This window comes from Orcinus orca, chromosome 2 (assembly GCF_937001465.1).
Source record: "Orcinus orca chromosome 2, mOrcOrc1.1, whole genome shotgun sequence".
NCBI lineage: Eukaryota > Metazoa > Chordata > Mammalia > Artiodactyla > Delphinidae > Orcinus > Orcinus orca.
The window spans coordinates 74,523,686-74,551,510 of NC_064560.1; the positions used below are offsets into that span (position 1 = coordinate 74,523,686).

The 27,825-nt window shown below is 40.8% G+C and overlaps 1 protein-coding gene across 6 annotated transcripts in view; it reads right to left on the bottom strand.

Moving 5' to 3' along the window:
• Positions 1 to 27,825, bottom strand: part of TTC23 (tetratricopeptide repeat domain 23) — a 118,521-nt gene that overhangs the window by 57,788 nt on the left and 32,908 nt on the right. For all 6 annotated transcript variants that reach the window (XM_049706104.1, XM_033431447.2, XM_049706107.1 and 3 more), the window contains 4 exons: positions 26,582 to 26,781; positions 17,597 to 17,720; positions 14,503 to 14,653; positions 14,188 to 14,313 (listed from right to left, as the gene is read on the bottom strand). In XM_049706104.1, the coding sequence (XP_049562061.1) occupies positions 14,188 to 14,313; positions 14,503 to 14,653; positions 17,597 to 17,720; positions 26,582 to 26,781 (601 nt within the window). The remainder of the gene's footprint in view (positions 1 to 14,187; positions 14,314 to 14,502; positions 14,654 to 17,596; positions 17,721 to 26,581; positions 26,782 to 27,825) is intronic.

Genomic DNA, 27,825 nt, shown 5'->3' on the forward strand with positions numbered 1-27,825 from the left:
AGCACCAGTGAACAGCAGAAGCCTTGTGGGACCATTGCTGATTATGGAAATCTGATGAAAAATCAATCTTGGAAGAGGAAAATTAGGATTTTCTAGAGTCAAAAGGAGAAAAGGTTTACATCTGCGTCTCTCTTTACCATCTGGCACACATAGGTAAAAGCTGTGCTCTGTAGAGGGCATTGTCAGGTTTCCATTCTGTGCTAGTGAATGGGATCTGTGCTGTGGTGAGGAGTGTGGACACCAGGGTTGGATGAAGACCTGGCTCTGCTCTGCTACTTCCCAGCTTTATGACCCTGGGAAATGACCTCACTTCTCTCAGCTTCAGTTTTCTTCATTTGAAAATGGGAATATGAAGGGTACATACATCACAGGGAGGACTGCAGATTAAATGGTGAGATGAGGTCTGCAAAGCACTTAGCAAGAGCCAGACCAGAAGGTGATCAAGAATTGCTAGCTAGTGTGGTTGTTTAAAATCATTATTATTAAGTGCAGCTGTTTAAGGGAAATGTATATTATACAGATAGAGTATTAGAAAAGGGGAAGACCAAAATGCAGTGCTCTAAAATAGTAAAGCTATTTGAAGAAAATGAAAACACTAATTTGAAAAGATACATGCACCCCAATGTTCATAGCAGCATTATTTACAATAGCCAAGATATAGAAGCAACCTAAGTGCCCATCAACAGATGAATGGATAAAGAAGATGTGATACATATATATTGGGTTGGCCAAAAGTTTGTTTGGATTTTTCTATAACATCTTACAAAAAAACATGAATGAACTTTTTGGCCAACCCAATATATACGTGTGCGCACACACACAATGGAATAGTACTCAGCCATAAAAAGAATGAAATTCTGCCATTTGCAATAACATGAATGGACCTAGAGATTATTATGCTTAGTGAAATAAGTCAGACAGAGCAAGACAAAAGACAAATACTCTCTATGCTATCACTTATAAGTGGAATCTAAAAAGTAAAAGAATCGAATGAATATAACAAAACAGAAACAGACTCACAGATATAAAGAACAAACTAGTGGTTACCAGTGTGGAGAGGGATGGGGGGAGGGACAAGATAGGAGTAGGGGATTAAGAGGTACAAACTACTAAGTGTAAAGTAGATAAGCAACAAGGATATATTGTACAGCACAGGGAAATTTAGCCATTATTTTGTGATAACTTAAAATGAAGTACAATCTATAAAAATATTGAATCACTATGAAATTAGTTTCAGTCCACCTGAAACTAATATAATATCGTAAATCAGCTATACTTCAACAAAAATAAAAATAGTAAAGCTTTAGAGGATTCAAATAATAGAAAGTAGATAAAGTATATGAAAGTAATCTGTGCCATGTGTTTTTCTGCTTCCCCACATTTAAAAAAATGATTAAAAAAAACAGATTTTGTATAAAGTAAGAGAGTCTCTTCAATCGCAGGAATACAGGATGATGAAGAGTGCCAGGAAAAATCAAACTATTTCCTTCTTTGTTAAATAAGCATAAAACATTCTAAGCACATAGCATTGAATGGGAGGAACTGACAGGAGACATATCTCCTCTGGAGAGCAGTGGGGTGTTTCCTGGAAGTAGGAAAGGGAGAAGGAGGGTTTTGAGCACATGAGCATTTGTCAGAGCCTTTATGCCCAAAAGATAAGTGCAGAGAAAGTGATTCTTTAAAGAAACACTGGGACTTCCCTGGTGGGGCAGTGGTTAAGAATCCACTTGCCAATGCAGGGGACATGGGTTTGAGCCCTGGTCCAGGAAGATCCCACATGCCGCGGTGGAGCAACTAAGCCCATGTGCCACAACAACTGAAGCCCACGTGCTTAGAGCCCATGCTCCACAACAAGAGAAGCCACCACAGTGAGAGGCCCACGCACCACAACAAAGAGTAGCCCCTGCTCGCTGCAACTAGAGAAAGCCCAAAAGCAGCAACAAAAACCCAACACAGCCAAAAAAAAGAAACACATCTCTAGGTGATGGCATGAACTAAAAAAATAAAAGCTGAGTAGAGCAAGCAAAAGCTAGATTTGGAGGTTATTGACTGGACCAATTAAGGGAGGACAATGGTAAAAGCAAAGGCTATTTACCAAAGTATCAAAAATTCACACTAGGAGACTTCCGGGAAGATGGCGGAAGAGTAAGACGCGGAGATCACCTTCCTCCCCACAGATACACCAGAAATACATCTACGCGTGGAACAACTCCTACGGAGCACCTACTGAACGCTGGCAGAAGACCTCAGACCTCCCAAAAGGCAAGGAACCCCCCACGTACCTGGTTAGGGCAAAAGAAAAAACTAAACAGAGACAAAAGGATAGGGACGGGTCCTGCACCAGCGGGAGAGAGCTGTGAAGGAGGAAAACTGTCCACACACTAGGAAGCCCCTTCGCGGGTGGAGACTTCGGGAGGCGGAGTGGGGGAGCTTGGGATCCGCGGAAGAGAGCACAGCAACAGGGGTGCGGAGGGCAAAGCGGAGAGATTCCAGCGCAGAGGATCGGGCCGACCGGCACTCACCAGCCGAGAGGCTTGTCTGCTCGCCCGCCGGGGCGGGCGGGACTGGGAGCTGAGGCTCCGGCTTTTGTCGGAGCGCCGGGAGAGGACTGAGGTTGGCGGCGTGAACACAGCCTGCAGGGCGTTAGTGCACCGCGGCTAGCCGGGAGAGAGTCCGGGAAAAGTCTGGACCTGCCGAAGAGGCAAGAGACTTTTGCGTCCCTCTTTGTTTCCTGGTGCACGAGGAGAGGGGATTAAGAACGCTGCTTGAGAGAGCTCCAGGGACGGGTGCGAGCCGTGGCTAAAAGTGCGGAGCCCAGAGACAGACATGAGACGCTAAGGCCGCTGCTGCCGCCACCAGGAGGCCTGTGTGCGAACACAGGTCACTAGCCACATGCCCTTCCGGGGAGCCTGTGCAGCCCGCCACTGCCAGGGTCCCGGGATCCAGGGACAACTCCCCCGGGAGAACGCACGGCGCGCCTCAGGCTGCAACGTCACGCCGGCCTCTGCCGCTGCAGGCCCGCCCCACACTCCGTGACCCTCCCTACCCCGCGGCCTGAGTGAGCCAGAGCCTCCGAATCAGCGGCTCCTTTAACCCCGTCCTGTCTGAGCAAAGAACAGACGCCCTCCGGCGACCTACATGCACAGGCGGGGCCAAATCCAAAGCTGAGCCCCTGGGAACTGTGAGAACAAAGAAGAGAAAGGGAAATCTCTCCCAGCAGCCTCAGAAGCAGCGGATTAAAGCTCCACAATCAATTTGATATACCCTGCATCTGTGGAATACCTGAATAGACAACGAATCATCCCAAATTAAGGAGCCCTGTGGATGAAAGGCTCTTGGTGCTGCAGCCAGGAGTCAGTGCTGTGCCTCTGAGGTGGGAGAGCCAACTTCAGGACACTGGTCCACAAGAGGCCTCCCAGCTGCACATAATATCAAACAGCAAAAATCTCCGAGAGATCTCCATCTCAACGCCAGCACCCAGCTTCACTCAACGACCAGCAAGCTACAGTGCTGGACATCCTATGCCAAACAACTAGCAAGACAGGAACACAACCCCACCCATTAGCAGAGAGGCTGCCCAAAATCATAATAAGTCTACAGACACCCCAAAACACACAACCAGACGTGGACCTGCCCACCAGAAAGACAAGATCCAGCCTCATCCACCAGAACACAGGCACTAGTACCCTCCACCAGGAAGCCTACACAACCCACTGAACCAACCTTAGCCACTGGGGACAGACACAAAAAACAACAGGAACTACGAACCTTCAGCCTGCAAAAAAGGAGACCCCAAACACAGTAAGATAAGCAAAATGAAAAGACAGAAAAACACACAGCAGATGAAGGAGCAAGATAAAAACCCACCAGACCTAACAAATGAAGAGGAAATAGGCAGTCTACCTGAGAAAGAATTCAGAATAATGATAGTAAGGTTGATCCGAAATCTTGGAGATAGAATGGACAATAGAATGGACAAAATGCAAGAATCAGTTAACAAGGACCTAGAAGAACTAAAGATGAAACAAGCAATGATGAACAACACAATAAATGAAATTAAAAGTACTCTAGATGGGATCAATAGCAGAATAACTGAGGCAGAAGAACGGATAAGTGACCTGGAAGATAAAATAGTGGAAATAACTACTGCAGAGCAGAATAAAGAAAAAAGAATGAAAAGAATTGAGGACAGTCTCAGAGACCTCTGGGACAACATTAAATGCACCAACATTCGAATTATAGGGGTTCCAGAAGAAGAAGAGAAAAAGAAAGGGACTGAGAAAATATTTGAAGAGATTATAGTTGAAAACTTCCCTAATATGGGAAAGGAAATAGTTAATCAAGTCCAGGAAGCACAGAGAGTCCCATACAGGATAAATCCAAGGAGAAATACGCCAAGACACATATTAATCAAACTGTCAAAAATTAAATACAAAGAAAACATATTAAAAGCAGCAAGGGAAAAACAACAAATAACATACAAGGGAATCCCCATAAGGTTAACAGCTGATCTTTCAGCAGAAACTCTGCAAGCCAGAAGGGAGTGGCAGGACATATTGAAAGTGTTGAAGGAGAAAAACCTGCAACCAAGATTACTCTACCCAGCAAGGATCTCATTCAGATTTGATGGAGAAATTAAAACCTTTACAGAAAAGCAAAAGCTGAGAGAGTTCAGCACCACCAAACCAGCTCTACAACAACTGCTAAAGGAACTTCTCTAGGCAAGAAACACAAAAGAAGGAAAAGACCTACAATAACGAACCCAAAACAATTAAGAAAATGGGAATAGGAACACACATATCGATAATTACCTTAAATGTAAATGGACTAAATGCTCCCACCAAAAGACACAGATTGGCTGAATGGATACAAAAACAAGACCCATATATTTGCTGTCTACAAGAGACCCATTTCAGACCTAGAGACACATACAGACTGAAAGTAAGGGGATGGAAAAAGGTATTTCATGCAAATGGAAACCAAAAGAAAGCTGGAGTAGCAATTCTCATATCAGACAAAATAGACTTTAAAATAAAGACTATTAGAAGAGACAAAGAAGGACACTACATAATGATCAAGGGATCGATCCAAGAGGAAGATATAACAATTGTAAATATTTATGCACCCAACATAGGTGCACCTCAATACATAAGGCAAATACTGACAACCATAAAAGGGGAAATCGACAGTAACACATTCATAGTAGGGGACTTTAACACCCCACTTTCACCAATGGACAGATCATCCAAAATGAAAATAAATAAGGAAACACAAGCTTTAAATGATACATTAAACGAGATGGAGTTAATTGATATTTATAGGACATTCCATCCAAAAACAACAGAATACACATTTTTCTCAAGTGCTCATGGAACATTCTCCAGGATAGATCATATCTTGGGTCACAAATCAAGCCTTGGTAAATTTAAGAAAATTGAAATTGTATCAAGTATCTTTTCCGACCACAACGCTATGAGACTCGATATCAATTACAGGAGAAGATCTGTAAAAAATACAAACACATGGAGGCTAAACAATACACTACTTAATAACGAAGTGATCACTGAAGAAATCAAAGAGGAAATCAAAAAATACCTAGAAACAAATGACAATGGAGACACGACGACTCAAAATCTATGGGATGCAGCAAAAGCAGTTCTAAGAGGGAAGTTTATAGCAATACAATCTTACCTTAAGAAACAGGAAACATCTCGAATAAACAACCTAACCTTGCACCTAAAGCAATTAGAGAAAGAAGAACAAAAAAACCCCAAAGTTAGCAGGAGGAAAGAAATCATAAAAATCAGATCAGAAATAAATGAAAAAGAAATGAAGGAAACGATAGCAAAGATCAATAAAACTAAAAGCTGGTTCTTTGAAAGGATAAACAAAATTGATAAACCATTAGCCAGACTCATCAAGAAAAAAAGGGAGAAGACTCAAATCAATAGAATTAGAAATGAAAAAGGAGAAGTAACAACTGACACTGCAGAAATACAAAAGATCATGAGAGATTACTACAAGCAACTCTATGCCAATAAAATGGACAACCTGGAAGAAATGGACAAATTCTTAGAAAGGCACAACCTGCCAAGACTGAATCAGGAAGAAATAGAAAATATGAACAGACCAATTACAAGCTATAACAACCCTCAAGGAAGACTCCACAGCCTGGCTCTGAATTAACAGTTACTCTGGGGGAGGGAGACGCAAGAGGGAGAGGATATATGGGGATGTATGTATACATATAGCTGATTCACTTTGTTATACAGCAGAAACTAACACACCATTGTAAAGCAGTTATACTCCAATAAAGATGTTTAAAAAAAAAAAAAAGTTACTCTGAGTTAGAGCAAGAATCCTGAGCCATCTGTGGCTCCCTCCTACCTCCTGTGGTCTTTAGGTAGTAGGGCTTCAAAAAAAAAAAAAATTATACTTCAGAAAAGCTGGACAAGGGTCTTCCTTGGCGGTCCAGTGGAAGACACTACAATTCCACCACAGGGGACACAGAGTCCATCCCTGCTTGGGGAACTAAGATTCTGCACGCTGCGCAGCACAGCCAAAAAGTAAAAAAAAAAAAAAAAAAGCCGGACAAAAAAGGATGGGGAGACTTTTACAAATATAAAGAGACTCAAGGGACATATAGCCCAATGCAAAATGTGACTCGTGCTTGAATCCTGATACAAACAAATTGTTAAAAGGACATTTTTTAGCCATTAGATAATATTGAGGAATTGTGAATTTTATTAGGCGTTATTACTTAATTGGATGATGGTCATGTTCTCAGAGATGCAGACTGACATATTTACAGGGGAAATTACGTTATCTGGGATTTGCTTTAAAATGGTCTGCAAAAATAAAAATGCAAGTGTACATATGTATTGGAATGCCCAAAATGGAACGCTAATACCACCAAATGCCAGCGAGGATGTGGAGCAACAGGAACTCTCATTCACTGCTAGTGGGAATGCAAAATGGTGCAGCCACTTCGGAAGCCAGTTTGGCAATTTCTTACAAAACTCAACGTATACTTACCATACAATCAGCAACCATGCTCCTTGGTATTTACCCAAAGGAGTTGAAAACTTACATCCACACAAAAAACTGCACATGGATGTTTATAGCAGCTTTATTCATAATTGCCAAAACTTGGAAGCAACCAAGATGTCCTTCAGTAGGTGAATGGAAAAATAAATTGTGGTACATCCTGACAATGGAATATTATTCAACGCTAAGAAGAAATGAGCTATCAAGTCATGAAAAGACATGGAACAACCTTCAATGCATATCACTAAGTAAAAGAAGCCAATCTGAAAGTCTACATACCTGCAAAAGGCATACCAAAAGTTTTGCCTTTTCCAAAATGTCATGTAATGTGATTCCAACTACATGACATTCTGGAAAAGGCAAAACTTGGGAGACAGTAAAAAGATCAGTGGTTGACAGGAGTTTGGGGGGAGGGAGGGATGAATAGGCAGGCAGGGCACAGTGGATTTTAGGGCAGTGAAAAGACTCTGTATGGTACTACAATGGCGGATTCACATCATTATGCATTTGTCCAAACCCATAGAACATATGACACCCAGAGTGAACCATAATGTCAGCTATGGACTTTGGGTGATTATGATGTGTCAGTGTAGGTTCATCAGTTGTAACAAATGTACTGCTCTAGCGGGGGATGTTGATGGGGGTGGCTATGTATGTGTTGGGGAGAGGGTATTTAGGAAATCTCTGTACCTCCTACTCAAATTTGCTGCGAACCTTAAACTACTTTTTAAAAAATAGTCTTAGTTGTTTTTTTTTTAAACTCAGGGATGAAAATATGAAACAAGATTTGGTATAACGTTCACAAAAAAAAAAAAAAAAAAAAATTCACACTAAAAGCCTTGGGAATGTATTCTGGGAAACATGTGGAACTAAGTAGAATTCCACCATCCTAATGAGGTGATGGCAGGTAGATATAGACACTGCCCCCCTTGCCACTATTTTCTCCATTATCTTCTACCCCCTCCCAGGAAGTACTGGCTAAGAGAGAAACCTCTCCTATGTTCTTTCCTCTCTGGAAAACTTGTGTTAGAATCATTTTCCAAATCTTGTGACTATAATGAATCTAGAGAAAGCAAGACAAAGAAACAAACTCGAGCTTAAAACATATACATGTGTATATGTATATACACATATCTACATACAGATATATACATATCTGATTTTTAGCTTAGGTGGTTCATAAGAGCAAAGACAAAAAAACAAAATGAAACAAAACAGCTTTCTCAAGTCATAGGAAAAAAAAGTACAGGAAAGAATAGCAAGACAGGGGCAGTCTTGAAGTACAGTATCTTATTCTGTGATGTCGGTACTACATGCTTTAAAATCAAATCATTTCTAGGATGAAATGGCAGAAAGGAAAATGCTCAATTAGACAGTAGCAATAATAATAGCTACTTTTTTAGGCCTACCACATACCCAGATGCTTTAATGTAAGGTTCATTTCATCACCACAGCAACCCTCTGGGGGCTGATCATTCCCACCTCAACAGGAGACGAGAAGGAAGGACTTGCCCAGGGTCCTTCAGTTGGGAAGGTTGAATGGATGCTGACATGAACCAAGAGCGACCTGATTCTAAGGCCATATTGTCAAATATATCATGTAACATACCTTAGAGATACCTGGAAGGTGTCCTGTTGATGCTCTGAGGAGCGTTTACTTATCACAGGCACACTTGAGAGCTAGTTCAGCATAGCAAGCAAGGCCAGGCAAAGTGCTCTCTGGGTAAGCTGTGGAGGACTCCAAAGATGACAAATCAAGCAGTCACAGAGAAAGCTGAGGACAGGTCACATGTTCCAGAGCAGCAGTCTCAATAGGCCATAACCATCATGCCACATAGAAAGATTATTTTAAAAGGGGTGTGTGTTGTGTGTGTGTGTGTGTATGCACAATGGTGTACTCCTGCCTTTATAAAGACACTATCTGTCTCTGGGGAATCTATCTACCAGTAACCAGGATAGAAAATAATCCTTAACACTGGAAAAAATTTGCTTGCTTTCACTAGTTACTACCTTGGCCCCATTTGAAAAAACAACTGCACACATGGGAACACAAGATTTGTATTCACTCTCCAAAGTTAATAAATAATTACTGAATGAAGTAGTGCTGGAACAGAGAAAGGCAGGTAGAAGCAATGAAGCTTCAGGCCACAGTTAGGGATGGAAGGCACGGAGCGTGAGTCACCCTGCAGCCCTTATCTGTCAGCCCAAGGAGAAGAGAACTGTCCTAGCCTGATGGGCACCATAAAAGGCGAGGCAGGAGGAGGAAGAGGATGCACTGAAAGATACCCTTTTAAGAGAAACACAAATCCCGTGAGAGCTGCCTAAGAAATTATCCTGGTCTTCCACTTCCAAGACCGGGCAAAAGAAAAAGCCCTTGTGGTTGTGAGCATATTTGTAGAAATGTACAAAACCAAAGCCTTGTTACTTTCTAAAGCAGATCAGTTTGGACAAAATATTCACACTTCACTGAGGAAACAAAGTGACTGCATGAAAACCATGCAGTTTAAACATGCATGTTCCAATGAATATCTTACAGTGAAGAATCAGGACGAAAAGAAGCACTGAAGTTTAAAACAGCTCCCTTAAACACAAAACTGTAGGACAGCTTGGAACATTAACTTAAATTCTTGTTGGGTATTCAGCACATATGCGTACAATGCCCGCCATCTGCTGACAAGGTTTGGTACTGATAATTTGGAAAGCACTCAGGAGGGGTGGATTTTGGCAGAGGATAATTTACTCAATTTTGCAGCAAGTGCTCAACATTAAGTACTTATAACATCAGGTCACAACATATGCAACAAATATCATATCTTGGACCTCATATCTTTATATTTTCTGTTTTACAATATAAGAAGAATACCTACTTCTGGGCAGGAAGAAATTCTGGACTGGTAGGCCCTCCCAGTCACTATTCCCTTCCTCCTCTGTTACATAAACGGAATCATACAGTATGAATTCTTTTTAGTCTGGCTTCTTTCACAAACATTATGTTTGTGGGAGTCATCCGTCATGTTAAGCATAGGAGTTGTTTCATCATTTTCTTTGTATGAACAGATCACAATTTATCTACTCTACTGCTGATGAACATTTGGATTGTTTCCAGTCCTTGGCTATTACAAATAACATGTAGCTTTGGACGTTCTTGGCTGTGTCTTTTGGTGAACATATGTATGCATTTCTTTTGGGTGTATATTTGGGAGTGATACTGCTGGGTCATAGGGTATTCAAACATTTAAACTTAGTAATAATGCCAGTTTTCTAAAGTAGTTATACCAAATATATTCTAAACAACCACATATGAGAGCACTATATACTTGCCAACTTGATGTTATTAGGCTTTTAAAAATTTTAGCAATATTAGTGGAAATGTAGTAGTATCCTATGACTTTAATTTTCATTTCCCTGGTGACTGATGAGAAGAATGTCATTTAATATCTTTTTAGTTATGTGGGTATCCTTTCTTGTGAAAAGTCTCTTGCCAGGGAGTTCCCTGGGAGTCCAGTGGTTAGGACTTGACACTTTCACTGCCATGATTCAATCCCTAGCTGGGGAACTAAGATCCCGCAAGCCACAGGGCCCGGCCAAAAAAAAAAAAAAAAAGTCTCTTGTCCACTTTTCTATTCAGTTGTTTGTCTTTGTTTCATTGATATATAGGAGTTCTTTACAGATTCTAGACATGAGCCCTTTGTCAATTATATGTATTACAAATATCTTCTTCCTCTTTCTTCTTGTCTGTGGTATGAAACATATGGTGATTTAAGTATAAAACAATATAGCATCAAGCAGAAGGGAAGAGAGAATTAACATACTCAAAGTCCCTTACATTGTCCAGAAAGTGGTTAATTGGCTAATTGCATTAGAGTGTAATAGGTCAGGGATACAAGCGACATATTCTATGGTAATCACTAGAAGAAAAATAAAATAATGTATAACTTACCAGTTAATAGATAGGGAAAGGGATGACAAAAATATTTGACTAAACTAAAGGAAGGCAAGAAAGAAGAAAGCAAGGAACATAAAACTGGTAGGACAAAAGGAAATTTAAAAACTCAAATATATCAGTAATTAAAACAAAAAAAATGAAGATTGAAAATTAAGAGATGGAAAAAGGTATTATAGGAAAATTGTTACCAAGAGAGCTAAAATATCAATTTTAATATCAGGCAAAATAGATACAGACATAGGGGACAAAGAAGAACAATATATACTCACAAATAAAATAACAGATTAAGAAGACAGGCTGTTTAATTCTACTGCCACCCAACAGAATATATCAGAATATATAAAAAAATGACTGGCAGAATCATGGGAAGCTACAAATGGATCAATAATCATAGTTCGAAATTTAAGCACACTTACCTTAAAAGCTAATGTATCAAATTGGCAAAAGGTAAAAATATATATAAATCTGAGTAACAGAATTAATAAAGTTACCCTAATACAGATTTATTAGAACCTTAAACACAACAGGTAAAGAATACAATTTCCTTTTGTAGCATACTTGGAACATTCACAAAAATTGACTATGGACTAGGTCACAAAGGAAGCTTCAGTAAATTTCAGAGAGTTGATACTATACAAATACGTTTCTGCCCACAATGAAGTAAAATTAAAAATCAGTAACATCAGAATATCTTGAAAGAATCCCATATATATGCAAACTAGAACACATATCATTTGAATAATATCTGGATTAAAGAGTAATTTATAAACTAAGTTATGTGAGTGATAGTGCTACATGTTAAAACATGTGGGATAGGTTAAAGCAAGACTCACATGGACATTTTGGAGAATATCTTTAATATTTGGGTGGGAAACTCTCAAAGCATAAATCATAAGGTTAAAATTAATGGATTTGACTCTAGAAAAATTAAGTTCCATGCCATGAAGAACACCATAGACAAAATTAATAAATGAGTGATAGATATAAGAAAATATTTGTAATATTGCTAATTTATAATATATAAGAAAATCTCAATTATCAATAAGAAAAGCACAGGAAACCCCAAAAGAAAAATGAGAAAGAATGCTAACAGGCTATTCACAGAAGGGGAATCCAATGGCTAAGCAGTATATGAAGAGGTACTCAAACTCACTAATAAGAGAAACATAAGTAAATTGAAAAGTAATTAAATAGTACATATATGCATCAAGGTGGCAAAGGTTAGAAAGACGAACAATGACAAACATTGTTGGGGATGTGAGAAAACAGGAACCCACGTGCCCCACAAGTGGGAATGCAGATGGGTGTAGCAATTGGCCAGTGTGTGGTAAACTTGAAGTATGAGTGTACCCTGTGACCATGCAATCCTACCCTTAGAGTATAAACTCAGAAAAGTCTCTCTGAGCCTCCTAAGTGGAGCTGCACAAGGATGTTCATGGCAGCACCATTGTGGGAGCTGGGAACTGGGGATGAGCTGAATGCCCACTGCTAGGAGGACAGACAAGCACAGGATGGCAGATGCATTCTATGGAGCACAACAAAGCAGCCAGCAGCAACAACTAAAAACAGTGCTGAGTGGACAAAAGTGAGAAACAGAGTGAGACACATACTGCAAATTTATATAAACCTAAAACATATAAATACAGAAAACAATGCTATTTATTATTCAGAGAAACATATTTAAAGACATAAATCATTGTTTAAAAAGGTTATCTATGATCTGTATGTGACAGAATGAGAGTAAGGATCAGAGATGGAAGGAAAAAATCAATTTAAAAAAGCATATCAGGGACTTTCCTGGTGGCGCAGTGGTTAAGAATCCGCCTGCCAGTGCAGGGGACATGGGTTCGAGCCCTGGTCCGGGGAGATCCCACATACCGCGGAGCAAGTAAGCCCGTGCACCACAACTACTGAGCCTGCGCTCTAGAGCCTGCAAGCCACAACTACTGAGCCCTCGTGCCACAACTACTGAGCGCTCGTGCCACAACTACTGAAGCCCACGTGCCTAGAGCCCGTGCTCTGCGACAAGAGAAGCCACCTCAATGAGAAGCCCGCGCACCACAATGAAGAGTAGCCCCCCACCCTTCCCGCAACTAGAGAAAGCCCACGCGCAACAACGAAGACCCAACTCAGCCAAAAATAAATAGATTAATTACTTTTTTAAAATGTTAAAAAAAAAAAGTGTACCAAAGGTTTGCATGGACTGATGAATTCTCTGCACTTCATATCCAAAAACACTCCCAAATAAACAAATTAACAAGAGTGGACTTATGATCACAAAAATATCTTTAAAAGCATGAGTCAAAGTTAGTCCTTCCCAGCTCCCATTCATATGGAAGCATTAGGTGTGCTCCTTCAGGGCCCTTTCCTTCTTAAAATGAGTCCATTGGGTCCCTGAGTTCTCTTGGGAATCAACCTATATGTATAGTCTGATTATTAATTTACACTGAATTCTTCCAGGCTTGGTTAAAGGCTGCCGCGTAGGTCTGCTGGGGATTCTCTGCCTCTTCTAGAATAGACCTTTCTCTGCCCTCTTCCTCCCACAAACACATCCTTCCAAAGAGTGGGTACATTCTCTGTCACCCCACTGCTCTGGGGAATTGGCTTGGAGTTGGCCTTTGGAGAGGGATAAATGTGCTGACTAACCAAGGCCCCTTCTCCCTCAGGCTCCAGCCACTATATCTCTTCCACCTGGATTTATTTGGTGAGTGTGGGTTGGGGGTAGGGAGAACAAGGAACAATCTTCTCATTCTCGTGGATTCAGATATCTCTAAGATCTTTCTCCTTTGAGTCCCTAATCGTAAAATCAATGTATTGAAATATTTTAGACTAGAACAGTAGGGGAAAAAAGGAAGATGGGGGTGTGGGGAGGGGAGGGAAGGAAACAAGGGCGGGAGGATAGGGGCAAGGAGAGCAGGCAAGAAATAAAAGTCAAGAGAATGACATCAGGACTCTAGGACCCAGGGGTGGGTATGAGAGCACTACACATTTAGTGAAGAGTGCCACTGACGTACATGCCTTGGTTGTGGCTGCTCTGATGTGACTGTCGTCCTCCTCTTTTAATTCTGGACAATGGCCATGGAGAAGCCACCAACACAGCACTATGCAGAAGCTCCTCCTGCCTGAAGACAGAGTCTTCTGGCAAAGAACCTCCAGAAATCACGTATACAAAAAGTCCTAAACTGAAAACTTACTGTGCAAATGACAATTTGATCTGCGTTTGAATTTCTATCCATTCTTCCTTTATAATCCTTCCACATTGCAGCAGCTCCTTTGAAAGTCTCTCTGCTTTTGTCAAATTCTCTGAAGCTTCCTTAAACCTGAGTTGTGTTCAGGAAACTTTACACTTGGTGCTACATTCTGGGGCCCTAGTTCCTGGATATCCTTGGCTCTCATACTTCCCATCACCCTTCCTGAGTCACCTGTCATCTTTTGATTTGGCCTTAAAAATTAACTATAAGCATTATGAACGGTATTTCTATTTGTAAAGATTAGAGGCAAAAGGATACTTTTGAAGGGAGAGTAAGGCTCTCCCCATGGTATGGAATAACTCAACCGAACACTTGAAAACATCTGTATTGTCATTGTAGGGATGCACAATGGAGTTGGTGAGGATTTCTTTGGCTTTTTCTGCATGTTGTTTTGCTTGCAGTGACAGTCCTGTGGACAAAGAAAAAGAAGTCTCAGTTTCTCTTTCATTTCAGCTGGACAGGAATATAGTTATCTCTGGCCAGGGAATCTGATGAGGTCTCCTTCATATATCATCAAGTGGCACATGGAGATATATCGGGACAGCATGAAATACGATCATGACTATAAGAAACAAAGAAGTGTTTCACACCTAGGACTCAAGATAAAAAATTTTTCCCACAATGGTCTTTTTAGAAATAATCAGAATGAGCAGGAATTGAACAGCTTTGAAACTTCACCAATATCAGACGTAAAATGTTATGAATAATTATAAAAAAACAAACGGAATACAAAGACTACAGCATTCTGGGAAGGAAATAAAATATTCATGAATTTTAATCCTGGCTTTGTGACAGCAATCTTAATGAAATACTAAAAATTTTGAATCTTCTGCTCACCCATCCATAATCATAACTTTAGAGAGTTATTTTAACATAATACAAATATGATGATATCTATAAAAACTGCCAAACAATTCCAATGAGGTAAGGGGCTGATGTGCTACAATCTCTTATTTCTATGTGGTAATAGACTGAGATGAATCAAATGAAGTTTAAGAACAGTTACTACCAAGAACTAATTCCCGGTGGGTTCCAGCGTTCTTCCATTGGCGTATTCATTTGTGGTAAAGGTGACACTGAGGATCACTATTTAGGTCTCAGGTTTTTTCATTTTCCCATATCCCCATCTTCTTCCCCACAATGACACACCCTTCCACCCACATCCTAATACTCCTGGTCTTACGTTCTTCATTACATGGAATTGTATCTCAAATCTCTAAAAAGAGCTGTCAAATTATGAAATTCATTCTGTTCCTATGTCTATAAAACAGAATATATTTTCTGAGGGAGAAAATCCAGGGTATGCTATTCCTATAGGAACACTTACAGAATTTTGTCTTGTTTTTTTTAAAAGTACACAATCAACCTACCAGAAATTTATTAGTGCCAATAATGTATGCAACATTATAAAAGACATGATGAATTCTGGTCCATTTCCTCAAGAAACTTGAACTCAATCTACAAGAGGCAGCATGGGTTGAGGTTCAAGAACACTAGCTCTGAAATCAGACTGCTCAGAGTGAATTCCCTGCTCCACCGCTTACCTGAAATGTTGGCCCCAGCTTCCTCGACTGTAGACAGGGATAATAACATTACCCACCTCATAGCACTGTAGTGAAGATTGAAGGAAATTATACATGGAAAATAGCATGGTGCCTGGCACTCAATAAGACCTTAATAAATAGTAGATACTGCTTTTACTTTAAATTGAGAAAGAAAGACTATAATGCAGAAAGGTAGCAGACTGTAGAAGAAAAACATCGTTAAAAAAAAATCCCTGATGCTAGGACACTGGTACTGGCAACCAAAATCCTAGGTCTGAGTCTCAGATCAGCTATCTATTAACAGTGTGACCTGAGGCAAGCTGTTTCAATTCAAAATAGTTGTTTCCTAGTGGGTATAAGGGTATGGTTTGAACTAGATGATCTCCAACGTCCCCTCTGGCTCTAATAGTCTTTTTTTTTTTAATTTTTATTTATTTATTTATTTATATTTATTTTTTGGCTGTGCTGGGTCTTCGTTTCTGTGCATGGGCTTTCTCTAGTTGCGGCGAGCGGGGGCCACTCTTCATCACGGTGCACGGGCCTCTCACTGTCGCGGCCTCTCTTGTTGCAGAGCACAGGCTCTAGTTGCGCAGGCTCAGTAGTTGTGGCAAATGGGCCTAGTTGCTCCGCGGCATGTGGGATCCTCCCAGACCAGGGCACGAACCCGTGTCCCCTGCATTGGCAGGCAGACTCTCAACCACTGTGCCACCAGGGAAGCCCCTCTAATAGTCTTTGATCTAACAGGTAGGAGCAATCTATAATCAGATTTGGCTAAATTTATTGGGTGGCAATTGTGTGCTTAGCATTGTGGTGTTTTTCACTTCTGTTTGTTTATTTATTCACTGGGCCAATCCTGGGAAGTCAGTGCCATCATATCATCTCATTATCATCACTTTTCAATTGAAGAAATGGAGTACAGCGATGTACTCTTGTCCTAGGTTGCCAGTCCATGTTTTTGCCTTCTCTGCATCCACTCTCCCTTCCCCTGTTTTCTTTTGAGGATGCCCAGCCCCTGCACACTCAGTCCTTGTGATTTAGCCAATGCCAGCCTCTCCCCAAGGATCCAGTGGAGCCAAAAGGCAGGTCTAGCCAATCAGACTTTTTCTTGTCTTTGGCATACAACCCACATCAGCCCAATAAGAATCCCCAAACCCTGAGATTTTGGAGGAGAGACACTCTTTTTTTCCTGGGAATGCTGAGGAGGGAAACCTAAAGCTGCTGGCAACCTTGCTGCCACCACGTGGGCAAAGTTTGGCTAAGAATGGAGCCAATACAGAGAAGAACAGAGTCAAGTGGTGCGAAAACGGAGGAACGGAAATCAGATCACACTGTTTGAAAACGTGGATCTGGCTAAGTCTACAGTAAGTTTTACCCCTGGATTTTTAAGTGTATGGGCCAATGAATTACCTTTTGTTTATTGTCAGCTTGATTTAGCCTCTTTTTTTTGGGGGGGGGTGTCACTTATAGGCAAGAGACTTTCCATCAATACATATGTGAATGGACCCTATTTTAGGCCTCAACTCTACGCCCTGGGCCATTTCTACAATGCCTTCAAAGCTAACAAGTTAATTATCTCCCAAGAACTACTTTTAAGATCATAAAAAACAAAACTCAGAGGGCTAAAATCTTCCTTCTCTTTTTTACATATTGTATTAAAAAATCTTATTGACTCTTTGTGAGAGGAAATAGTTCTCAATGTGTAGAGAGGAGAATGTCCAAGAAATCCTGATCCTTCTAAAGTTAAGTCAAATTTGAGGAAAAGAGCAGAAACCAACCAGCCAATCCTCCTCAGTCTGAGGCAGACTCACCTTTCAGCTGGAGGTAGCCCTGAGCCAGGTTAACATGCGCCTCGGCCAGTTTCCAGTGTGAGTCACCATAGCAGATCCTCGTCAGCGCCACACAGCGCACAAGCTCCTGGAGAGCCTGTTTATACTGGAGGAAGGGGAAATGGGCTCACCAGTTAGACAGCAAAGCACAAAATCAACTTGTATTTTTATCCATTCAATATACACTTACTGAGTGTTGATTATGGGCCGGGCATGGTTTTAAGGACTTGTGATACATTAGAGAACAAAACAAAGATCTGTCTTGGATGGCAGGATATTCATCAGGTCGGGTGAAATAGACAATACACATAAAAAAACCAGTAAAATTTATAGTACATTTAAAGTTATAGTCAATAGTGAAAAACGTTATGGAGTAAAGACGCTGCCCATTGATGAACAGCTACTACGTATTCAGGTACAACAAGTGGGCGAATGGTGATACTTTTCAAATAACGCCCGTTAGTTCTCAATTCAAACACCTTCTTTAGCAGCTGGGATATTAGCACAGCAAATGAGGTCAGCAGGACTTTACAAACAGATTTCATTAAGGGATTAAAGCACATTTTCATCTGGAGCCAGGACAAAGAGAATAGCGAACCATGGATTCTAGCTCCAGGTCAGCTTAGAACAGCAATACACTCAAAGCAAGACTGGTAGTTTTAAAATACAGCTCCAAAATTCTTTGATACTCCTTCCATACAGAGATGGTGGTCTATGTCCCCTTTTCCTTGAATCTGGGTTTTATGACCGTTTGGCTAAAAGAACATGGAGGAAATGATGCAGTGCCACTTTTTAGACCCAGTTCTTTTTTTTTAAAATATTTTACTTATTTATTTGGTTGCACCGGGTCTTTGTTGCGGCAGGCAGGCTCCTTAGTTGCGGCTTGCCAGCTCCTTACTTGCAGCACTTGGGCTCCTCAGTTGTGGCATGCGAACTCCCAGCTGCTGCATGCATGTGGGATCTAGTTCCCTGACTAGGGATCAAACCCGGGCCCCCTGCATTGGGAGCGTGGAGTCTCAACCACTGTGCCACCATGGAAGTCCTAGACCCAGTTCTTAAAGAACTGGCAGCTTCCACTTTTTACTCACTCTTGGAACTTGTTATGGGCTGAATTGTGTCTCCCACCTCCAAATTCATCTGTTGGAGTCCTAAGTACTTCAGAATATAACTGTATTTGGAGAGATGGCCTTTAAAGAGGTGAATAAGGTAAAATGAGGCTGTCAGGATGGGGCCCTAATCTAATATGACTGGTGTCCTTGTAAGAAGAGAAAGGGACACTAGGAATGGGCACACACAGAGAAACACGTTGTGAGGACGCAGAGGGAGTCAAGGAGAGAGCCCTCTGAATAAAATCAACCCTGCCAACACCTTGACCTTAGACTTCTAGGCTCCAGAACTGTGAGAAAATAAACTTCCTTTGTTGAAGCCAGCCAGTCTGACGTATTTTGCCATAGCAACCCCAGAAGACTAGTAACCTAACCACCATTCCATGAGGAAGCCTAAGCGGCCCCACGGAGAGGCCTACATGGAAATGTGTTGGTGGCAGCATCAATCGGTCAACCGCAGGACTATGCCACCCTGCCATCAGATTCTCCACACGTGTTGAGCCCAGCTGATGCTGCATGGAGCAGAGCTGACCAGATCTCACTGAGCTCTGCACAAATTGTGCATTCATGAGCAAAATAAATGGTTGTTTTTGTTTTATGCCACTAAGTCTTAGAGTGTGATACAGTAATAGAGAGCTGGAATAGCAAAAGAGGAGGTGGGAGGTACAAAGCTGAAGGGGGCAAAGCAGAGGAAGAACTGTAAGAACAAGGACAGAGTTGTGGAAAAGACCCAGCAAAAGACCCAGTACACTCCCAACCCCTACTCCCCCGGTCAATGCCTAAGTTCAAAGGACCTGCACTTCCACAAAGTTCCCATGTGAGTTAGAAACACTTTCACCTTGAAACAACATTCCTCTTGACAAAAAATTCATACCCAGACAGTTGACCACAGGACAGTTGCTTTTCTGACCTAGCAAGAGAGGCTGGGGAACACTGTGCTCACTCCATAGTGATGAAGGAAGATGGAGGTGTGGCTTTTGCCTATAGTAACATTTTTCTTATTACAAAAGTAATACATGCTCATTATCAAAATACAGGTGAGCAAAAAAAATAAAAAATCACCTGCCATCTCACCCCTTAGAGACAACTAGGCAGCTAAATTTCTCTCTATCCTTCATTCCTATGAATCTATCTATACATATTATTTCCTTTTAAAATTAGGCTTATAAGCTACATATAGGTTTGCAACTTTTCACAATTTGTGAACATTTCTCCATGTCATCTTCTATGATAATAATTTTTTATGGCTGCATAGTATTTTATTGTATGGATATATTATAAGTGAGTTACTCAACCAATAGCTATTCAGCACTTAGGTTGTTTTAAAATTTTTTCTCTCTGAGCATCCTGTGTGGATAGATTTGCTCATATCCATAAGCATTTTCTTTTTCTTTTTTTTATAGCATTCTTTTTTTTATAGATATAAATGTATTTATTTTATTATTTATTTTTGGCTGCATTGGGTCTTTGATGCTGCATGCGGGCTTTCTGTAGTTGCGGCGAGCAGGGGCTACTCTTTGTTATGGTGCACAAGCTTCTCATTGTGGTGGCTTCTCTTGTTGTGGAGCACGGGCTCTAGGTGCGCGGGCTTCAGTAGTTGTGGCATGTGGGCTCAGTAGTTGTGGCTCGCGGGCTCTAGAGCACAGGCTCAGTAGATGTGGCACATGGGCTTAGTTGCTCCGTGGCATGTGGGATCTTCCCGGACCTGGGCTCGAACCTGTGTCCCCCTGCATTGGCTGGAGGATTCTTAACCACTGTGCCACCAGGGAAGCCCCATAAGCATTTTCTTAGAATGAATTCCAATGTGACAATAGGGTAAAGGATGTGCAAAATCCTGAGGCTTTGCTAGAGTTTGCTGGAGTGCTTCCTTGAGAGGCTGCTTCCATCCACACCTCCCTTACAGCACCGTATGTGAGCAGGGAATGCCCCTTACACAGAGCCAAGCACTAGTTGGGGTCTAACTTGCCAGTTTGTCAGTTAACTCATTTCTCCTTGTTTTAGTTTGTATTTTTTTTTCCGCAAAGCTAGTGAGGCTGAACATCTTCATGTGTTTATTGGCTTTCTGCAGTTCTTCTTTTGGGAAACATCTATTTATTGCCTCTAGAGACAGGAAGTTTAGGGAATGGCTTCCTTGAAGACACACAGCAAATGAATACAGTGTATGAGAAAGAAAGAAATGATGAAAACATTGAGAAGTCTAGATAGACAGTTTGCCAAAAAGAGAGGAGGATCTGATCTGATGGTGAATCTGTCCCAACCACAAGTTTCCAAGGAAGGGCTATATGCAGTCTGAGAGTCAGCCTCCCAGATCAGAGCCTTGGTCCTCACTACCTGCATCGGGGACCAGGGCACAGAAAGAGCAGCCTGTCCTCCCTCTGCTTTCATATTTGCTAGGATGTGTAGTCCAGATACTGCCTTTTGATTTTCCAACCTTTATCCTGCCAGTTCCAGTGGCTTTAGCCAACAGGCATGGGTAGCAGGTAGACAGAAGAGAAGCATCAGTAGGAAGAAAATTTCAGAACTGGGATGAGCCTTGGAAATAATCTAGTCTGATCACTTCAATTTAAAGAAGAAATTTAAGGCCAGAGAGGTGAGATGATTTATCACCGAGTGGTAGAGTCGGAACTCACAGTCAAGCTCCTTGATGCAAAGTCCAGATCTCTTCCCACAACATCATTCTTGAGTTACCTGAATTTCTTAAACTTCTTAATATTAAAATATGCAACTCTGAGGATCAGTAAGTCTGGCCATACATATTTTAAAATGGGTATTTAATACTCAGATCTTGGTGTCTAAATATCAATGCTATTCTCTTCTAAGGGGAACCAGCATTCCCTGAATCCACAGCTGGAGCAGGGAAATACAAGATGAACCTGAAAAATCTGATTGTGTCGGAAGTTAAGGAAAGAATCATGGGAACATATCAAGGACTCAGAAGCCAGCTTGAAGGGGCTCCCTCTGGCAAACACAAAATAATTTAAGTTTTGACGACAATAATGGATTGTAACATATTTGTAAAACAGGATTTCTTGAACCCACAGTGATATAAATAAATGAACAATAAAGTGTGAAGAAGGAAAAGCTCTTCCTCATAAAAAGAATGCCAACAAACAAATGTTGAAAGAATGCTGAAGTCAGAGAATCACCATTTGACAAACATCATAGTAATAGTTAATTCAGGTGAGAATCATCAATGGATGCTATAAACTAGGGGGTGAAGTTTTAATGAGGAATAGGATGTGTTCACAGTATCAATGAATCTCCCCACAAAATATTAATTACAAAGGGAAGAATAATAATTCTACAGTGAAAAAACCTGCCAGATAGCTCCTTAACCAAGCGATCAAATTTAGCCTCATAGTAATGAGACAAACGACATCGTACACCTCCTAATATGATGCACTGAGAAGGGCCCTATGTCAGGTCTGTGGGATTTCTGCCCCAAATGCATAATCTGAATCTAATCATAAGGAAACACATGACAAATTCAAATTGGGAGGTATTCTACAAAATAATTGGAGTGTATATTTGTGGCCCCTGCCAAATTCATATGTTGAAGCCCTAACTCTCACTGTAGTATTTGGAGATAGGGCCTCTAAGGCTGTAATTAGGGTCAAATGATGTTATAAAGGTGGGGCCCTGATCAATAGGATTAGTGTACTTATAAGAAGAGATACCTTTCTCTCCCCCTTCCTCCACACGCACAAAGAAGAGGTCATGTGAGGACACAGCTAGAAGGTGGTGGTCTGCAACCCAAGGGGAGAGCTCTTACCAGACGCCAGCCCTGCTGGCACCTTGATCTTGGACTTCCAGTCTCCAGAACTGCGAGGAGTACATTTCTGTTGTGTAGGCCACCCAGTCTGTGGTATTGTATTACAGTAGCCCAAACAGACTAATACAGTACTTTTCACAAATACTAAGATTGTGAAAGACAAAGATAGCCTAAGTAACTGCTCTAACTGTTGACTATAGTCAACATGACTTCATGGATTGGACCATGGCTGATTTTTTTTCTATAAAAGATATTATTGAGATAATTTGAGAAATATGGGTAATGTTTGTAGATTAGATAATAATATATATCAATATTAATTGCCTAATTTCAATCATTGTACTATGGTTATGTAGGAGAATATCCTTTATTCTTGGGAAATAGGCACTGACGTATTTAGGGGTAAAGGATCATACATTTGTAACTTACTCTCAGATATTCAGAAAAATAATGACAGAGAGAGAGAGTGAGAAATAAAGAAATAAAGTAAATGTTAACAACTGGTATATCTTGTAACTTTTCTGTAAGTCTGAAAGTATTTTAAAATAAAAAATTACCAAAGAATGGTATTTTAAGAAGCAAATTATGTCATATTAATACTTTCCTAAAAACATTAAGGCTTCCTAGAGCACTTAACTTAGACCTGCAAGGCAGGTAAGCTGCCTCTCCAACTACATTTCATGTCAGCCTGAGGCTTCCTATCATCACTTCAAACATAGTCATGCTCATGCCAAACTTATAAATTTTATGGCTGCTGTTCCCTCTCCCTAGAACTCCTTTTCCTCAGCTCCTCCATGTTGGCTCCTTCTCTTCTTTAGGTGTCAGCTAAGATGTCACCTCCTCAATGAGGCCCTCCCTTACCTAAGATAGGCCCACTCTGTTTCCTCCATAGCACTTAGCACAATCTCTACTTCACTGGTTTATTTACAATGTCCCCTCAGCTCCATGAGGGCAGGCAAGCTGTTTGTCCTGTTCACTGCTGAATCCAAGGATTCCTCATCTGAACGGCAGAACACAAAAAATGCTTTGATATCATTCTAGATGCATAGAAGAGAAGTTAATTCTTTATATACACCAAATGCAGATGGCCAACAGACACATGAAAAGATGCTCAACATCACTAATTATTAGAGAAATGAAAATCAAAAGTACAATGAGGTATCACCTCTCACCAGTCAGAATGGCCATCATCAAAAAACCTACAAACAATAAATGCTGGAGAAGGTGTGGAGAAAAGGGAACCCTCATACACTGTTGGTGGGAATGTAAATTGATACAGCCACTATGGAAAACAGTATGCAGGTTCCTTAAAAAACTAAAAATAAAACTACCATATGACCCAAAAATCCCACTACTGGGCATATACCCAGAGAAAACCATAATTCAAAAAAACTCATGCACCCCAATGTTCATAGCAGCACTATTTACAATAGCCAGGACATGGAAGCAACCTAAATGTCTATCAACAACCTAACTGTCTATCTTCTTTATCCAGCAAATGGATAAAGAAGATGTGGCACATATATACAATGGAATATTACTCAGCCATAAAAAAAATAAAATTGGGTCATTTGTAGATACATGGATGGACCTAGAGAGTGTCATACAGAGTGAAGTAAGTCAGAAAGAGAAAAGCAAATATCGTATAATAACACATATATGTAGAATCTAGAAAAATGGTATAGATGATCTTATTTGCAAAGCAGAAATAGAGGTAGAAACGTAGATTACAAACGTATGGATACCAAGGGGGAAAGGGATGGGGTGGGAGGAATTGGGAGACTGGGATTGACACATATACAGTATTGATACTATGTACAAAATAGACAACTGATGGGAACATACTGTATAGCACAGGGAACTCTACCTAATGCACTGTGGTAACCTAAATGGGAGGGAAGTCCAAAAGGGAGGGGATATCTGTACATGTATGGCTGATTCATTTTGTTGTGCAGTGGAGGCTAACAAAACATTGCAAAGCAGCCATACTCCAATACAAATTAATAATATATATATATACACACACACACACACACCAAATGCCTTAGGGCATTAAGGCTTAGTTCTCTTGCAGACCTCTGGTTGAGAAAGGCTGCCAGCTGAGGCCGACATAGCACCCAGCCTGGCACATAGTAGGTACTAAATAAATATCTGCTGCATAATGAATAAGCACACCTTCAAAACTGAATTCACACCTTCTCTCCATAATCCTGGTCTTCTTCCTGTATTCATTACAATAACAAAGGGCTCTGACAAGCCTTGGGTCACCTAGGCTGGCTGAGCCCTAAGTCAGGAATTGCACACACCCCTCTCTGGCTCACTCTTGCCTCTCCAACCCCTATGTCCCCCCAAGTTACCAGGTTTCATTGATTCATATTTCCAAATTCTTATCAAAAGATCTCAGCATTTTGCAACTAGAGATTATCATACTAAGTGAAGTAAGTCAGAAAGAGAAAGACAAATACCATATGATATCACTTATGTGTGGATTCTAAAATATGACACAAATGAACCTATCTATGAAACAGAAACAGAATCACAGACATAGAGAACAGACAGGTGGTTGCCAAGGGGAAGGGGACTGCGGGAGGGATGGACTGGGAGTTTGGGATTAGCAGATGCAAACTAATATATATAGAATGTATATATATTTATATATAGAGAGAAAAATATATATATATAAAACAAGGTCCTACTGTATAACACAGAGAACTATAATCAAGATCCTATGATAAACCATAATGGAAAAGAATATTAAAAAAAGAATGTATATATATGAATAACTGAATCACTTTGCTGTATAGCAGAAATTAACACAACATTGTAAAAAAATACTTCAAATAATAAAAAAAAAAGATCTCAGCATTTCTACTGACTCTGCCATATTTCAGGCCCTTGCCAGGATTATTGCAAATATCCTGCAAACTAGTCCTCCTCCTCCAGTTTACCTCCCTTCTCTTCCTCCACCACCCAGTTATCTGAGGTCTGAGGGATCATTCCAGACACTCAGACTTGCTCATGACCCTCTTCTGCTTATAATCCTATGACAGTCTCCAGCACTCTGAGAAGAAAATCTAAACTTTTCCTGGGTGTTGAACACCTTCTGGTCCCAGCTCCTGTTCAAAATCCAACCTCATTTGCTGCCCTGTGTAACTAAAGTCTCCATCCCAGATAGTTCCATATAGTTCCCCAAGCAGCCTGTGCACCCTCAGACCCACAACTCTTGCCCTTCTGCCACCTCTGCCCAGAACGCTATTGTCCTCTCTCCTACCTGGGGCCAGCTCCTAAGTACTGTTATCAGTGCAGTCCAAATAACTCCCATCCCAAGAAGCATGCCTCAAGTGCTGTCCCTCCTCCAACTCCAGCCCATCCCTCCTCCCCTCACTCCCCATGCTTTGCATCTATACCACCTAAGCTTGTGTTTGTCACAGAACTTAGGCTGATTACCATTATCCATCTATCTCCCCAACCAGACCATGAATCCCTCTGAGGCAGAGGCTGTAGCTTTCCCATCTGTGCCTCCAGCACTTGCACAGCACCTGGCACACATTAGGTATACAGTAAATTTTTGTGAATAAATGGACAAATAGGGTCTGACACATAAGAGGTGGTAGCGAAATACATATTGAATGAATGAGTAAATGAATAAAACTTTGAAGAGAGATGGGAAAGAAGTATACAGAGAACAAGATTAGGAACCTAAGAAATATAAGCTCCATGAGAGCAGAAACTTCATCTGCTTTGTCCTGTATTCCAGTGCCTAGACCTGGCACACAGGAGGAGCTCAATAAATATTTACTGATTGATGGAAAATGACTGTAGTAGGTCAAATCACAACCAGTCAGTCTAGTGTACACTTGTCAGAGGTCAGGGAAAACTTGTTTGTTCATTTGTGCACTCATTCAGCAAACATAATGTTGACTGTGCCAAGTGCTGGGCTTGGAGTCCTGAGGTACTACACCCACTCACACTATGAAAAAGGCACTGTCATATTTTCTCTTGTACCAAACTCCTGAGAGTAGGAATGCAACCTAAAGTATCCTACTTCTCAATTACCAGAGTACAGGTATAAAAAGAAAGGCTCCTTACCTCATGACTGCTAGAATAGGACTTTGCTTTCTCTTCACAGAGGTGGAGTTTCTCTCGAGGAGGCTGAAACAGTGCTGTCTGAGGCAGCTTGTTTTGGAGCATTTTTCTAGGTGTTATGCTGACGGCAGCAACAATTTCTTCCAGGTGGTTGGATATGTGAGTTTCCTGTGATTCTTGCATATTTTTATATACATTATCCTCTAATTTTAAAATAAGGAAACGAAGGTGTTAATGGTAATTTCCATAGCTACTTTTAGAAATACACATTTTTTTCTAGAAATTGAGACTAGAATCTAAGAAAATTTCAACACTATACTCATGACTTCTTTGAAATAAGTAGCATTCTATCCAAAAAGATCCTAGTGGCTAGTACTAACTTCTTTCAGACTGATTTCAAGTTTTAACTAGACCAAACATTCTTTGTTCTCATTCTATATTACATGTATATATATGTATATGTGTATACACACATACTGATATATTTTATATATATATGTATCTATATGTTATATATGGTATATATGTATATGTATATATATCAGTAGGAATCAGCTGAGCCCAAACAGTTCTCAAAGAGCTCAGATTAGATCTGTTGAATCCCAAGTGACCTTGAAAACAGGAAAAAATGACATGTTAAACTTTCATTTCCAGCCAAGATGGAGTAATAGGGATGAGATTTATCCTCTTGCCCGAAGTCACCAGCCAGTTAACAAACAACAACAACAATAAAAAACAACCTATAGGCAAAAAAGGTATGAAACAATGGTTTTCAAGAGACAGGACAACAGACTTGAGAAATGGAAAAAAGAAACAAAGTGAGACCCATGATTGCCCCAGGTTATTGCTTTGAAAAAGTTTCTAGAACATGCAGGGTAACCCAGAATTACCCTGTGGGCTATCTGAGTTGAGGAAATAGAGTAGAGCATCTGGGGAGACCAAGGTGGCTGGAGTTCACAGGACAGATTACTAGAGAGGATAGAGTTGCACAGAGAGGACCCCAGAGATTAGCACCCCTCAAGTATGGGGAGAGAATACTGACCAGCATGTGTGTAAGAAAACTACTTGAGTCTGGAGGAAGACTCCTCTAATAAGATTGAAAGGAAGTGTCTGGTGCTCACCAAGGCTGGTGCCTGTTCCCACTGACTAGACTGGAAAAACTCATAATTCGTGAGGTACACGGTAAAATATTCAGAAGGGTTTTGTCTCAGTAATGGGGATTAGCCCTAGAGTGAACCCTGCTTAGA